The sequence below is a fragment of the Drosophila serrata genome, unplaced genomic scaffold (assembly GCF_035046125.1).
Source record: "Drosophila serrata isolate PLE 108 unplaced genomic scaffold, ASM3504612v1 contig_347, whole genome shotgun sequence".
NCBI classification, from domain to species: domain Eukaryota; kingdom Metazoa; phylum Arthropoda; class Insecta; order Diptera; family Drosophilidae; genus Drosophila; species Drosophila serrata.
The window spans coordinates 498,585-511,746 of record NW_028257245.1 but is presented as its reverse complement, the minus strand read 5'-3'; the positions used below and the strand labels follow the sequence as shown (position 1 = coordinate 511,746).

The window sequence follows — 13,162 nt, the reverse complement described above, 5'->3', positions numbered from 1 at the left end:
AATTTCATCGACTTTTCAAATCTCCTGGAAAATTGTTTAGAAATATAAACAGGATTTTAAGGAATTGTCTTCCAAAGCAATATATATTTTTTCCAATAACTTTAAATAGCTTTATATCTTATTGAATTTATGGCACTTTTATTTATACCCATTTCCTTAGTATTTTATCATCTTTTATATACTTTGAAAATAAATCTGAAAATTGCTTGGGACGAATCTCTTTTGTAGCTGCAAACTGAACCGGGACACTGGCCACTCTCTCCACACCTCCTTCCTGGCCAAACAGGACACTCTGCCCCCCCGTTGATGTTGCGGTCATCCGGTCACTCAGCGGTGCAGCTGCAAGTGAAGCCGGAGACAGTCGAGCAACATCATTAAAACTCTTCAGCTGAAGGCCGGTTTGGTGGCTATGGGGAGGCTGTGAAAGGCTGGCTGGTGGAAAATGACACCAGAAATGGGCTCGCTTAACTTTTCACTGTTTGCTCCTTTGCTGGCCATTTGGCAGCAGCAATTTGAGTGGCTTCTCCTTTGTCCTCCTGTTCCTCCTCCTCCTGTCAGGACTCTACCTGACCGCCCTGGTTAGACACCTGACAGGACGATTGGTTCGGAAGTAACAGCTATGTTATATCCATAGATCCAAAGCACATTCATGGATGCAGGCGCGCCAAAGTATGCAACAGAAATTCGTAGCCCCGGGATTTTCCATTGTGGTAGGTTTTACCACCCGCCGCCCGCCATGTGGTTGTGTAGGTGTCTTGTGCAACCCAAATGAGTAGAATGTGTAAAAGGCAACTTGACAATAATGAGTGCAGCAGCAGCAGCAACAACTTGCCAAAGTTTAAGTGCAAAATCCCGCCCAAAAAGGTGGGCTAAGGGCAGGAGATGCCAAGTTGCTGCTTTGGGAAGAAAACAAGTAATGTCAGTCAGTTTTTCAGCCATGTTTGGGCACTGAAAAAAAGGTATTTGAAAAGCTATAAATATTTTTACGGATTAAAAAGATAATAGTAATGAGAAAAGGTTGCTTAAAAGATGCCTCAAGTTACTTAATCCCTTGAAATTTATTTAAAAACCCCTAATATTTTCCATTAAATCTTTTAAAAACACATTTTATTTATAATTACTTTAAAGTTGATGCCTTTAATTATTTATTTGAGTGTCTCTTTTGTTAGTTTCTCTCTCAAAATTTAACTCTCCTCGCCCAAGGCAACAAATCAGTGTCAGTGGAAAATGTATGTTTAAACCTGACATCTGTCTCTCTTTCTGTTATAGAAAAACTTTTGCTAATATTTAAGTGCAGCAACCTTTCCAGCTTTTCTTCTTCGTATGAAGTGAGTTTTCTTTTGCTGCTGTTTTTCGGGCATTTTGCTTTTGCTTTATTTTTGTGGGCTTAGCGAGCGAATAAGTAGTGGAAAAGTGCGGAGCGATCACCGTCAAGGACTAAGCCTCACCACCTGTTGCCTAATGCAGGACGCATCCTCAGTTTCTCTCAGTTTCTGCCTAGAAGTTTCCTCATCGGCTTTTGCAACACACAAGCACCTAGGAGCTCACAAAAAATGCAAAGCCAAAGTGACTGCGGTTCCTCTCTCTGTCTCTCAGGGTTGCCCTTTCATCCTTTTTTCCTGGGACAAACTTGCTGAAAATGGGTGGGAGGGCCGGAAAATGGGTGCCAGGTGGAGGGAAAATTGCAAAATGCATGTGCTATGCTGAGTGCATGAAGAGCTCTGTTTTGCCACAGATACTCTATGAGAGGCTAAGTCGAAAGAGTTCTAAAAAATCAGTCAATGATGACATTGAATAAAGCCTAACAACTAATTTTAGTAAACGAAATTTTAAGTCTACATTTATACTTTATATTTTATAAATACTTATTTAAATTAAGCAAGTATTAAGATAGGGTAATCCCCTGTTCACTTACCAAAGTCCATTCCATCCTTTCGTGTTTTTGGTTATTGTTACGATTGCCGTTGTCGTCGCTGCTGACTCCCTGACTTCCTGACGCGCCTATTGACAGTTAGACTGGTGACAAAAGCAACAAAAAAATGGCAACAAAAATAGCAACAAAAAATAGCAACAAATACTAAAAAAAAGGTATTGCAACGGGTAACGAAATGAGCTCACAAAGTTTTCGACATTTTTTGTGCTAGCTTCTCCTTCGTTTTTGTTTCAAGACTTGTTTTTGTTTTTTTGACAGGTGTTTTGCGTGCCATTTGTTACCGACAAAGGCACACACACTCGGGTGTATGTGTCACTTGGGAGGGGAAAAAAAAGGATCTGAAAGAAGGGAAAACAATAAAAAAAAAGACTGGCAGGCTCGGATTTCTAACTAAAATTTTCCACTCTCAGTGACTCGATATACTTGATTTTGTGAGTTGCTGTTCAATAGCATTTATCTGATGGAATTAATGATGGGAAAACTTAATTCAAAGCTTTGTAAAATGTATACTAAAATGTATACTACTAGAATATTTATTTTTAGTTATATGATAATATGAATACTATTTAATATAAGTCAGAGAAACAGTTGTTAAATGTAGATGATCAGTAAGTATCTATGAACAGTAAGTATCTATGAACATTAAGTAACTATAATTAATAAGTAACTATGATCAGTAAGTATATATGACCAGTAAGTAACTTTGATCAGTAACTAACTATGAACATTAAGTAAATATGATGATTAAGTTACTCTGATCAGTAATTATCTATAACCAGTAAATATGTATGATCAGTTACTAACTTTAAACACTTGTAAACAATGACTTGCAACTTTTGGAACACAACACATATCTGAGACTGGGCTGGCAGCAGTCACTTCGTTCCGGGGATGTTAGAACCAGTTGGGAATCATATGCCGCATGTGCGAGACATGTTAAGGAACAAATTCAAAGCTATTTGATTGAAACTATGGAACTATTCGTCTATATAATTTTACTCGTATATAAATCGGAGTCCGGCAAATCGGTGGACTATATATATACATATATATAGCTGCCATAGGAACGATCGGAAGATTTTAAGAAAATTACATTATAACTTTAACAGTTTTCAAAAGATTTTCATCAAATTTAATATATATCCACAATATATTATTCTAGACTTTTGTGTTAAATATTATGAAAATCTGAAATACTATAGAGGAAAATGCAAAACGTTGAATGAAATGAAGGCAAGCATTACTTTATTGTTTTTAAACATAAATATAGTTGTAATGAGACTCTTGCGGGTTTGTTTCTTTAAAATAACACTGTTTTTGAGTGAAGATTATAATTAAAACTAACATTTACCATTAACAATAACAACTTAGACTTAAAAGTTAATGTTTAATCTAGAATATACCAAATACTTATATCAATTCAATAATATTGCTCATTTGTTATGTTCTTGCTATACTTTTTCCCATTCCTTTATGCAAACTAATTCTGTTTCCGCTCAAAGTTTCCTCTTTAAAAGGAAAACCCCTTGGTTTTTCCTCAGCAAAGTGCTTTAATGTGTTTAGAAAACCGGCCTCTATGGCATCGGATTGATGGTTGATTATGGCCAAACCCCAAATACCCTTCCGCTGTGTCCTGCTCCCGATCCTGCTCCTTGCTCCTTGCTTATTTTTTTCATTGTGCAAATGCACTTAAAGCGCAAATGGAAATCGACAAAGCAAAAAGCAGAGAGAAACGACACTGGAAAACTGGGAATATTATGGAGAGGAGAGTGAGGGTCAGCCACGTTGACTGGCCGCATAAAATTTTAGTACTGTGTACGTAATTGAAATGGCATTTACCATTAGCCAAGCGATGGGCAACGGGAGTGCCAATGCCGAGGGGGTCCGGGGGCGTTGCCAAGGCGTGGCAGCGTGGACAGGATACACATGGACACAGGGACACAGGGACACAGGGACACACACGGAAAGCAGAAACCGAGTCGACAAAACTTAATAAAAATCAAAGAACGAGGTGTGGCTCCATGGCTCTGGGTAAGCAGGGTTGTGGGGGAAAATGGAAAATGGAAATGGTTACTTGAGCCAAACCAAACCGAACCAAATCGAGGCGAAGCAAACGGAAGGCAGCTAAAAAATGAAATCGTAGCGATAGAAATTAAAAGCCAACGCTGGCCACAAAAACACAGCCAAAGTGGGGAAAATGGAAAGGCGGCGGTCTGACGAGCGGGCGACATTGATTGAAAGCTTTCACTTGCTTGCGCTTTTAAAAGCGAAAACCACCGTCATTTTCCCCTCTACAGTTTTCCCCCATTTCCACACACGTACCCCTCTTCATCCGTCTACCGATTTTCAGCGAACACGCCTTGGGCTATTTGCATATTACTATGCCAAGCTCCAAGCCCCTCTTTTGTTCATAAAAATCAAATGAATTAGGAGCAGCCGTGGATGGGAATGGTCCTTCGTCCTTGGTCCTTGGGATGAGAACACAGAGCAGTCAATTAAAATTGAAATAACTATTCTACATTTGAATATTCAAAATATTCAGAGGCCAGTGTGATGTTGATGACGATGTGGAGTTGTTTGTAAGCAATTAATTTGACAAGCTCTTTAAGGAGAGGGCGAACATGGCGTATACGTAATGTTGTACTAGATGTTTAAGATGTTTCAAATCATTTACTTTGATTACTATTTATATTTGATTGGTAATTGGTAAAGAGTAAAAGCAGAAAGTAAAAGAAGTCAGGAAAGCTAAATAAAAGAAAGTTAAGATCTTAAGGGAAGTTGCTGGGTTTTTAGGGCTTTTGGTGAAGTTTTCAAATGGAAATTGTGTTTGCAGAAAGTATTTACAAGGTAATACTACATTAACTTTATAAATATATATTTTAACTATTCTATATATCTATCTTCAATCGACATTCTGTTTATCAATTTAATGTAAGGGGTGCGAACATGGCGTATACGTAATGTTGTACTTGCTGTTAAGGCAATTAAGATGTTTCAAATCGTTTACTATGATTACTAGTTATTTTTTTTTATGGTATTATTAAATTTTACTGTATCGATATTATTAATATTTTAAATGTGCGATATATCTATCTTAAATCGAGACGTCAGAAGAAGCTTAAGCTTTCGCAGTACGATATATAGATGTGGATAAATCGATAACATTGCCTTGATATATAACTTTTTGTTGTAAAATGATGTTTTGCTAAGTAGAATATAAACTTTGTTTGAACTATAGGTAATTATAACTAAATTTTTTTAGTTTGCAGTTTTTTTAATCATACATATATACCGAATCATCTCATAATATTTATTCCTTTAGATAAATAATATATAATTCCCTATTTTTATTCACTTTAATTACACTGTTGGCAGCCAAGTCGAATTAAAATAATACTTTTAATTTTATAAGAGTTATGCAGAATATTTTATCAAAACCATTGATTATACAGTTTCATTTAATTTAAACTTAAAAATTTATCTCAACACAACTTCAACTTGAACTGTAAATTTTTTACAAAAACTTGCAGAAGGAAGAAAACAACCTATATTGATAGATCAAAAATCCTTAATCCCTATAGTTTTCAAAAATATCTACCCCATTCATTATTCCCCGAAGTCGAAGTCCCTGTAAACACAAGGATAATTCAGCGTCAGTGTGCCCAAAGAGCACAAGATTACATTTACCAAAACCTTTTTCATTATGATGTGGCCACATACATTCATATCACTCCCTCTATAATTCAGTTTTGAGACCATATCCTTGCTGTCCTTCTGCGACAACAAATTTGCATATGTCTCCAAGGAAGGGATCCTTTTTTTCTTTGGGTATGAGAGTGTGGGATATATTATGATAGTGATAGATATAATCAAGTTGGGCAAACATCAACAAAATATTAAGTTACCCGCGGGCGCACCATGTCTCTCGATGTCCTGATATTCACTCCTGTCCCTCACAAAACACATGGCGTGTGTGTGTGTGTGTGTGTGTATATCCTGGCGGCGTTCCGCAACAACAAATTACAGTGGCTACAACAACAGCAATAACTACTCGTGTCCTGGCACAAACAACAAGAACAACAAAAACAATCAGCTAAAATGGCAAAAAGGCAAAAACCCGCGACAGCGTGACTAAAATGCGCACGTCAATCCTTTTTCCACCACTTCGCTTTGTGCCCCCCTTTCACCCATTATCCTGGCAGAGTCCCCTCTCTACCATTATCCTGGCAGAGTCCCCTTGCCCCATTGTCCTGACAGTGTTTTTGTTATTGTTTTTAGTTGTTGTTGCTGCTGTTGATTTGGGCGCGCCAGAAGTCGGCCATGTTTACGTGCTTTTTAAATAGACAAGCGACGACGACGACAGCAAACAAATAGCTACAAAAAACTAGAAAAGAAAGTAGAAAAGAGCCCAAAATGAAACTGGGCACAAAGCAAAGAAAACACAGGAAACAAAAGAGTGACAAAAATGGGGATATATGTATATATTCCGAAAGAATCGAATAAGTCAATACTCTTTTCTAAAATTCTTTCAAGAGTTCAAAAGACATTAAGGCTTCTTTTCTGGCTGAGATAAACTTTAAATAACACTTTATTTTCTTGAATATTTTATACTTAAATTAACACATATTCTTTATATTTTTCTAAACCAGACTCTCCTTCCCCAAGTGTATATTTAAAATCAAAAAAAAAGAAAAGAAATGGCAAACAATATCGAGCGCAACTAAAGTGTCGCCATTAATTTCCTGTGGAAAAAGCACACAATTTGGAAATAAAATAAAACTCAGCATCGAAGTGGAAATTGAAAAGCCTCGACCAAGGGAGAGAGAGAGAGAGAAGACCCCAGCGACAATTAGCACGCATTGGCCATAACCATAAACGGGCAAACAACAATTAGCAGCAACTATTTTTGCTTATTGGCCCTAAACAATGGGCCCAAAGGCAGTAGACATTGGCCAAGGGGAATGGCAACGATCCAGACGGGCCAGCAGACAGAAAGTTGTCAACGGCAACAGAAGTGATAAGAAAATTTCATTTGTAATTAATACTAAAAGGCGCGACGGCGACGGCGAACACAGAGAGAGAAAATTTCGGGTAGAGCGGAAAATTCGGTGGCAGCCACAAAAGCGACAACCACAAACCAAAAAAAAAAAAAACGGGGGATGCCATAAGAGGGGGGAATGCGGGTGGAGACAGACGGCTGGCTGTGCTGCCATGGCATTGGATACACTGTGAGAAAAGGTGGTGATCTTATAGAAGATATGAAGAAAAAATTAAATAAACTTTATATTTAAGATGAAAATATATACTTCAAATGGTGATATATAATCGATTGGTTGGTTGTATTAATCTTAATGATTCATTTATATTTATTAGTTTAATGTATGTTGAAAAAAATAAATAAAAATTATATACATATATTATGAAAATATATACATACTTCAAATGGTGATATATAATCGATTGGTTATATTAATCTTAATGATTAATTTAGTCGAGTTAAATGAGGCTCTTAAATTAATATTGATTCATTTATTTAGTTTTAATATATATATCTTATAATATTATAATCCTATTATTTAATAAAGTATTTCACTGGCTCTTCCTGAGTATTTTATAAACTAAAATATAAAACTATATTATAAATTAAAATAAAAAAAATTAAGATATTTTAGAGCAACCTTTTTTATACTAAATCTATTATAATGCCTTTTAAAATACACACTATTTAATTACATAAGAATTATTTTATAAAGAGAACCTAGTATATAAGGTTCTTGAATTTATATTGATTAATTTATTTAGGTTTGATTTATATATTAATATTTTTTAGCAAAAACATATGTATATAATATATATACATACCTTATATTCTATTGTCTAACCCTGAAAAGCCTTAAAATATTTTATAAACTAAATAAAATATAAGGGTTAAGACAATTTTATTAAAAATATTATAATGTTTAGTAAAATATTCACTTTTTATATACATAAGAATTATTTTATATAGAATACTTAAGAAAATATATCAAATTTATAGTTTTATATGGATTATAATTATAATTTATATCAGTTTAATGAGAATCTTGAATATATGTATGTTTATCAATATATCTTAATATTTTATTGAATATATGTATATAATGCATTCTATTATCTAATATAATATTCCATTGGATCACTCTGAAAAGCCTTTAAATACTTTTTAAATTGAAATAAGGGTTAAGACATTTTAAGGCAACTATTCCTATATTAAAAATATTATAATGCCTAGTAAAATATATAGTATAGTATATATGTATAATAATAATTTTATATAGAATATGCCTATTAAAATATGTAATATTTATATTTATAATAAATATTTTATATTATAAATTTGTATTTTTGATTTTCATTTTAAAAATATTTATTTAGAAATTAATTTAAAATTATTTTCCGTGCATCCTACGGACTGGGTGACTTTTTGCCTTGGTCTTTCGCTTTGTCGCTCTCCGTTTCTTTGTGCAGCCATAAAAATTTGTTCAACATTTTGTTGCCTTTTATGATTGCGAACACCAGGGCCAAGGTGCAGGGGGGGGGGGCTAGAGGTTGAAGCCAACAAAGGAGGGGCGTGGCAGGTAAGGGAGGGGCGTGCAGTCAGGTGCAAATTTATAAATAGAATTCAATGAACAAACAAAAGCAAAGGTGGGAGAGAATAAGGAGAAGCAGCGAATTGAATAGAAATTATTTGAGATGTTTTTTTGCAGAAAAAAAAACCTCCTGGAAAAGTGTGGAAATTTCTCAAAAATGCAAAGAAAGTGTAAAGGGAAATTGGAGTTTTGGATATCAAATGATAAAATAGATGTTAGGAAAACTTTACATATAAAATGTATGTGCTAAGAAAACATATTTCTAAGATTTCCCTATTTAAATTACAATATTAGTTTAGTTTAAGTTGAATTTCCACAGAAAGAAAGTAAATCAAAAACACAAGAGATTATTATTCAACCAATTTTGTTGAGCATTTTAAATGAAATTAAACTTCAAAAGTCCTGCCAAGGGAAATATATATATACATATATATATAATATAACCGCAGCAACAATTTGTCGACAGCGGGTTAACACCCTTGCAAATCCGCCCCCTTGGCTGCCGAAGGGTTAAGAGGGCATCGCGATGACGCTGAGCATTTAGAAATCCATTAATTTCAATCATTGCCCGTGACTTTGCAATATTATTATTATTATTGTTATTACTCTCGTTGATGTGGCTCCTGTCGTTGGCTTTTACTTTTCACCCCTTTTCCGCTTTTCCGCATTTTCCCCTTCCTGCGAAACGTCACAAAATTTCAAGGTTTTTTGTTGCAAAATATTTAAAAGGATGGGAAAAGAGTAAGGAAATGTAGAGTATTCTGGTAGTTTTCAATATAAAATTAAGCTTGGCTTAATATTTATTTAAAATGAATGATTTGGAGTATATTTAAATAACTAGATATAATATTTATTTGAAGTAGTCATACTGTAATTATTTATTAGCTTAGCTAGTTTAGTTTTAGGAACTTTCTCCCCATTTCTTTTTCAAAAACAATCCTTAATCCTACTGATTACTTAGTAAATATACCTTTTGCTGGATAATAACACCCGTCAGAAAGTTTCACAAGAATATCTAGAGTGGAACTCGAGTTCGTTGGGGATTTTGCGTCCTTCGTCCTTTTTGACGGAAACTACAGTGCATTTCGCATTGCACTTTTGCGGGTAGCTCCAAGGACGAGGGCTGTAGGAGGGTCTCGTAACGCGTTTTAATGACTCAACATTTTCTTGACTTTGATTCGAGTCGCGGAAGGAAAGAAAAAGTGCAGGTTGCCGGTTGCTCACTCCAAAAAAAAAAAAACAAAAAACAAAAAGAAAAGGGTTGCCGCCTCTGGCCAAAGGCATTGGCCCGCTTTTTTGTCGGCTGTCAAAATAACAAAGTGCTTCAGCTGCATTCCGTCCTGGCCACGAAAAAAGGGGGGTGAAAAAATAAAAAAAAAAAAAAAACAGAAGAGAGCCAAAAGGCAAAAAGTGTCGATGAATGTTAAAGTTAACAAGTGACGGAAGTGAATTTACGGGGCGAGCAAAAAGAGCAAAGCAGCCGCAAAACAAAAACGAGCCAACGAACTGGCGAACACCAAAAAAAAAATAAGCGAAAACCAGCTTGAACACGAAAAAATTAAAAGGCAAGTAAGCAAAAATCATTTTCACAAAGTGCAGGACACGAAGGTGCCCACCCCCCTCCCTCTCCTGGAAAATGTATAAGGACTTTGGGAAAGTGGGAATGATTGACTAAGAAACATGGGAAATTGTATCTATAAGGACTTGTTTTAAAGTCACTAATTTATAAAGTAAATGGTTTTAATGTATATACTATATTTAACTATTCTTTTTCCTCCCTTATATTCAAATATTTTGTTGTTATTATTATTATAATAAATAAGCAGATTTGCTCTTATATTTTTTATAATTTAAAACTCAGCAATCCTAAGAAATGTCTAAGGACTTTGGAAAAGAGGGAATGATTGACTAGGGAACATGGGGTATAGTATCTATAAGGACCTGTTTTAAAGTTACTAAAATATAAAAGGGAATGATCTTAATTTTTTTACGATATACAACTTATTGATAATCTATTATATTAGAATTTTTTGTAGCAATTAAAGTAATAAATAATAAGAATTTATGCTTTATTATATAATATTTAAACTTAAGATTCCTGGAAAATATATAAGGACTCTACGAAAATGGAGATGATCGACTAGGGTACAGGGGAAATAATATCTTTAGGATTTGTTTTAAAGTCACTAATTTAAAAGGGAAAAGTCTTAATATATATATACTATTTTATCGTCTTTTATACATTTTGGAGTATTTTGTAGTAATTATTATTATAGCTATTAAGAGGCTTTTGCTCTAATATTTAATATTTCTAACTCAAGAATCCAATGTATATCAAGGAAAGTGGGGATGATCGACTAAGGAACGTGGGGAATAACATAGTATCTATAAGGAGTTGTTTTAAAGATTCTAATTTATGAGGGAATGGTCTTAATATATATATTATTTTATCGTTTTTAATATTGGAGTATTTTGTAGTAATTATTATCATAACTATTAAGAGTCTTTGATCTAATATTTAATATTTAAAACTCAAGAAACCTAGGAAATGTCTTAGGAATCTATTTAAGTTTGGAGGATCGACTAGGAAACATAGATTTTATAATGACTTGAATGGTTTTAATTTATCTATAGGGAAATGGTCTTAATATACATACTAATTTATTACCTTTTATATGAGAATATTTTGTAGCAATTATTGTCTTAATTAATAAGAGCTTCAAATTTAGTATTTATATTAATATTAATATTATTAATATTCCAAACACAAGAATTATAACTACTTAAACAGTGTCTATATTATTATAATCTCATTTTCTTTCCTGATAAATATTACTCAGAAATATGAATAGAAAATATACATATATATAAATATAGTAATAAATATAGAAATAAGTATATGTTTAAACAAATAACAACAAACATATGTGTGACACTTTAAAGAAATACCCTTTCACCAAGTGACTTCACTCTCCTCTCTGGTTTTACCTTTATATTTAAGCAATCAGACTCTTGTGAGCTTTTCCGATAATATTGGGTATTACTGAATGCCACACATATCCATATATATATATTTATATTATTTATCATACTGGATATATATATTGACCCAATCAGATCTTTGACATGTTCGCGGCTTATTCACCAACTCCGATTTTTCTCATGCATTTTCATCTCTTTTTCCTTGCAGTTCTGCTCGCCGTCAGCTGGGAGGATTGGTGGACATACGATGGCATCTCTGGTAAGTACTACTCCTTCTCGTTTTCCTCCGACTTCCCCCGCAGTTTAAGTTTCATAAATACCAACAACAAAGTAAATTTTAATCAAAGCTCAACAATAACCACGGACGGAAAGCGGAAAGTAAAATTTCAGCCAACGAGAAGCACGCGTCGCTAAAGCAACAAAGTTGTGGGTGAAAATTCAAGCGGTGTGGAAAATGGTGGGTTTTCCACCTGCCCCATTGAGGGGTGGTTAGAGGGGTCAGAGGGGTCAGAGGGGAAAGCCAGGGCCAATTGTTGTTGCTGCTGTAAAACGATTTTCCCAGCGACTGAAGCTGCACGCGTGAAATGCATGGAAAAAGGGAACCAAGGATATAGAGATGGGAAAGCAAAAGGAAATGCAGTTCAAGAAAAACTATTAACTAAATAATTTGTAATAAGTTTAAGTTGGAAATTTAGTATGAATAAATTTAGATATTTTATCTATAATATTTTTAAAATATTATTAATAATTATGCTGAAAGTATAATCTATATATTTATATTTACTTTATTGAATAAACTTAAAGGTAGTTTTTTTAACTAAATAATTTCTAATAGTTTTATTTCAGTTGGATATGTAATATTAAATATTTATAAAATATTATTTATAATTTTAATGGAAGTATGATCTATTTATTTATATATACTTCTTTGAAGAAATTTGAAGATGCTTATTTTTTCTATCCCTTTTTGTTTATTTTTTAACCCTTTATTTCTTCGAGTGTGGAAAATTGTCCGAGTGAAAGAGAGGAAAAGCGGCAACGAAGCCGATTTGCAGCTGTCAAATGGAAAGGCAGACAAAGTATTCACAGAGAGAGAGAGAGAGAGGGGGAGAGACAGAGAAATGGAGAACTTTCCTTTTTTTTGCGCCATTGTCTGGCGCTGAAACGTGATAAGCAGAGTCCCAGACGGGAGAAAGAGAGCAGGAAGATGGCAACTTGCAGGGGAAAGAGAATCGGCAAAGAGAGGAAGAGAGAGTGAGAGAGACCCCCGAAATGCCTCCATGTGTCACTAGTGGCAGAGAAATCGGGGCAAAGGTCCCGTTGAGATTATGTCCAGACAGGACAGCAGACAGCCGATAAGCGTTGCTCTTTCTTCCAGTTTCTCTCCCTCTCTCTCTCTCTCTCTCTCTCTCTCTATTTCTTGTTCTCCCATTCTCCCAGTGTTTGCAATCTCAATTCCCTGCATCCTTCTGTGGAAGCATCTTTCTTAATCTTATTAGAGAGACAACGGCGACGCCATTTGCACAAGACAAATGCATAAATAAGTTCAAGTGCTTTGAATTTTGAATTGGATTTGGTGAACAGGGAAAAGGTGAGGAAGAAGGCAAAGTGAATGCAC

The 13,162-nt window shown here is 34.4% G+C and overlaps 1 protein-coding gene across 1 annotated transcript in view; it reads left to right on the top strand.

Annotated features, from left to right (window-relative positions):
• The first annotated feature begins 3,954 nt into the window (after positions 1-3,954).
• The window catches only part of CARPB (Carbonic anhydrase-related protein B), a 31,503-nt gene continuing 22,295 nt past the window's right edge, over positions 3,955-13,162 (top strand). Inside the window, exons 1-2 of the mRNA XM_086838500.1 lie at positions 3,955-3,964; positions 11,753-11,803. Coding sequence (XP_086694626.1) covers positions 3,955-3,964; positions 11,753-11,803 — 61 coding nt within the window. The remainder of the gene's footprint in view (positions 3,965-11,752; positions 11,804-13,162) is intronic.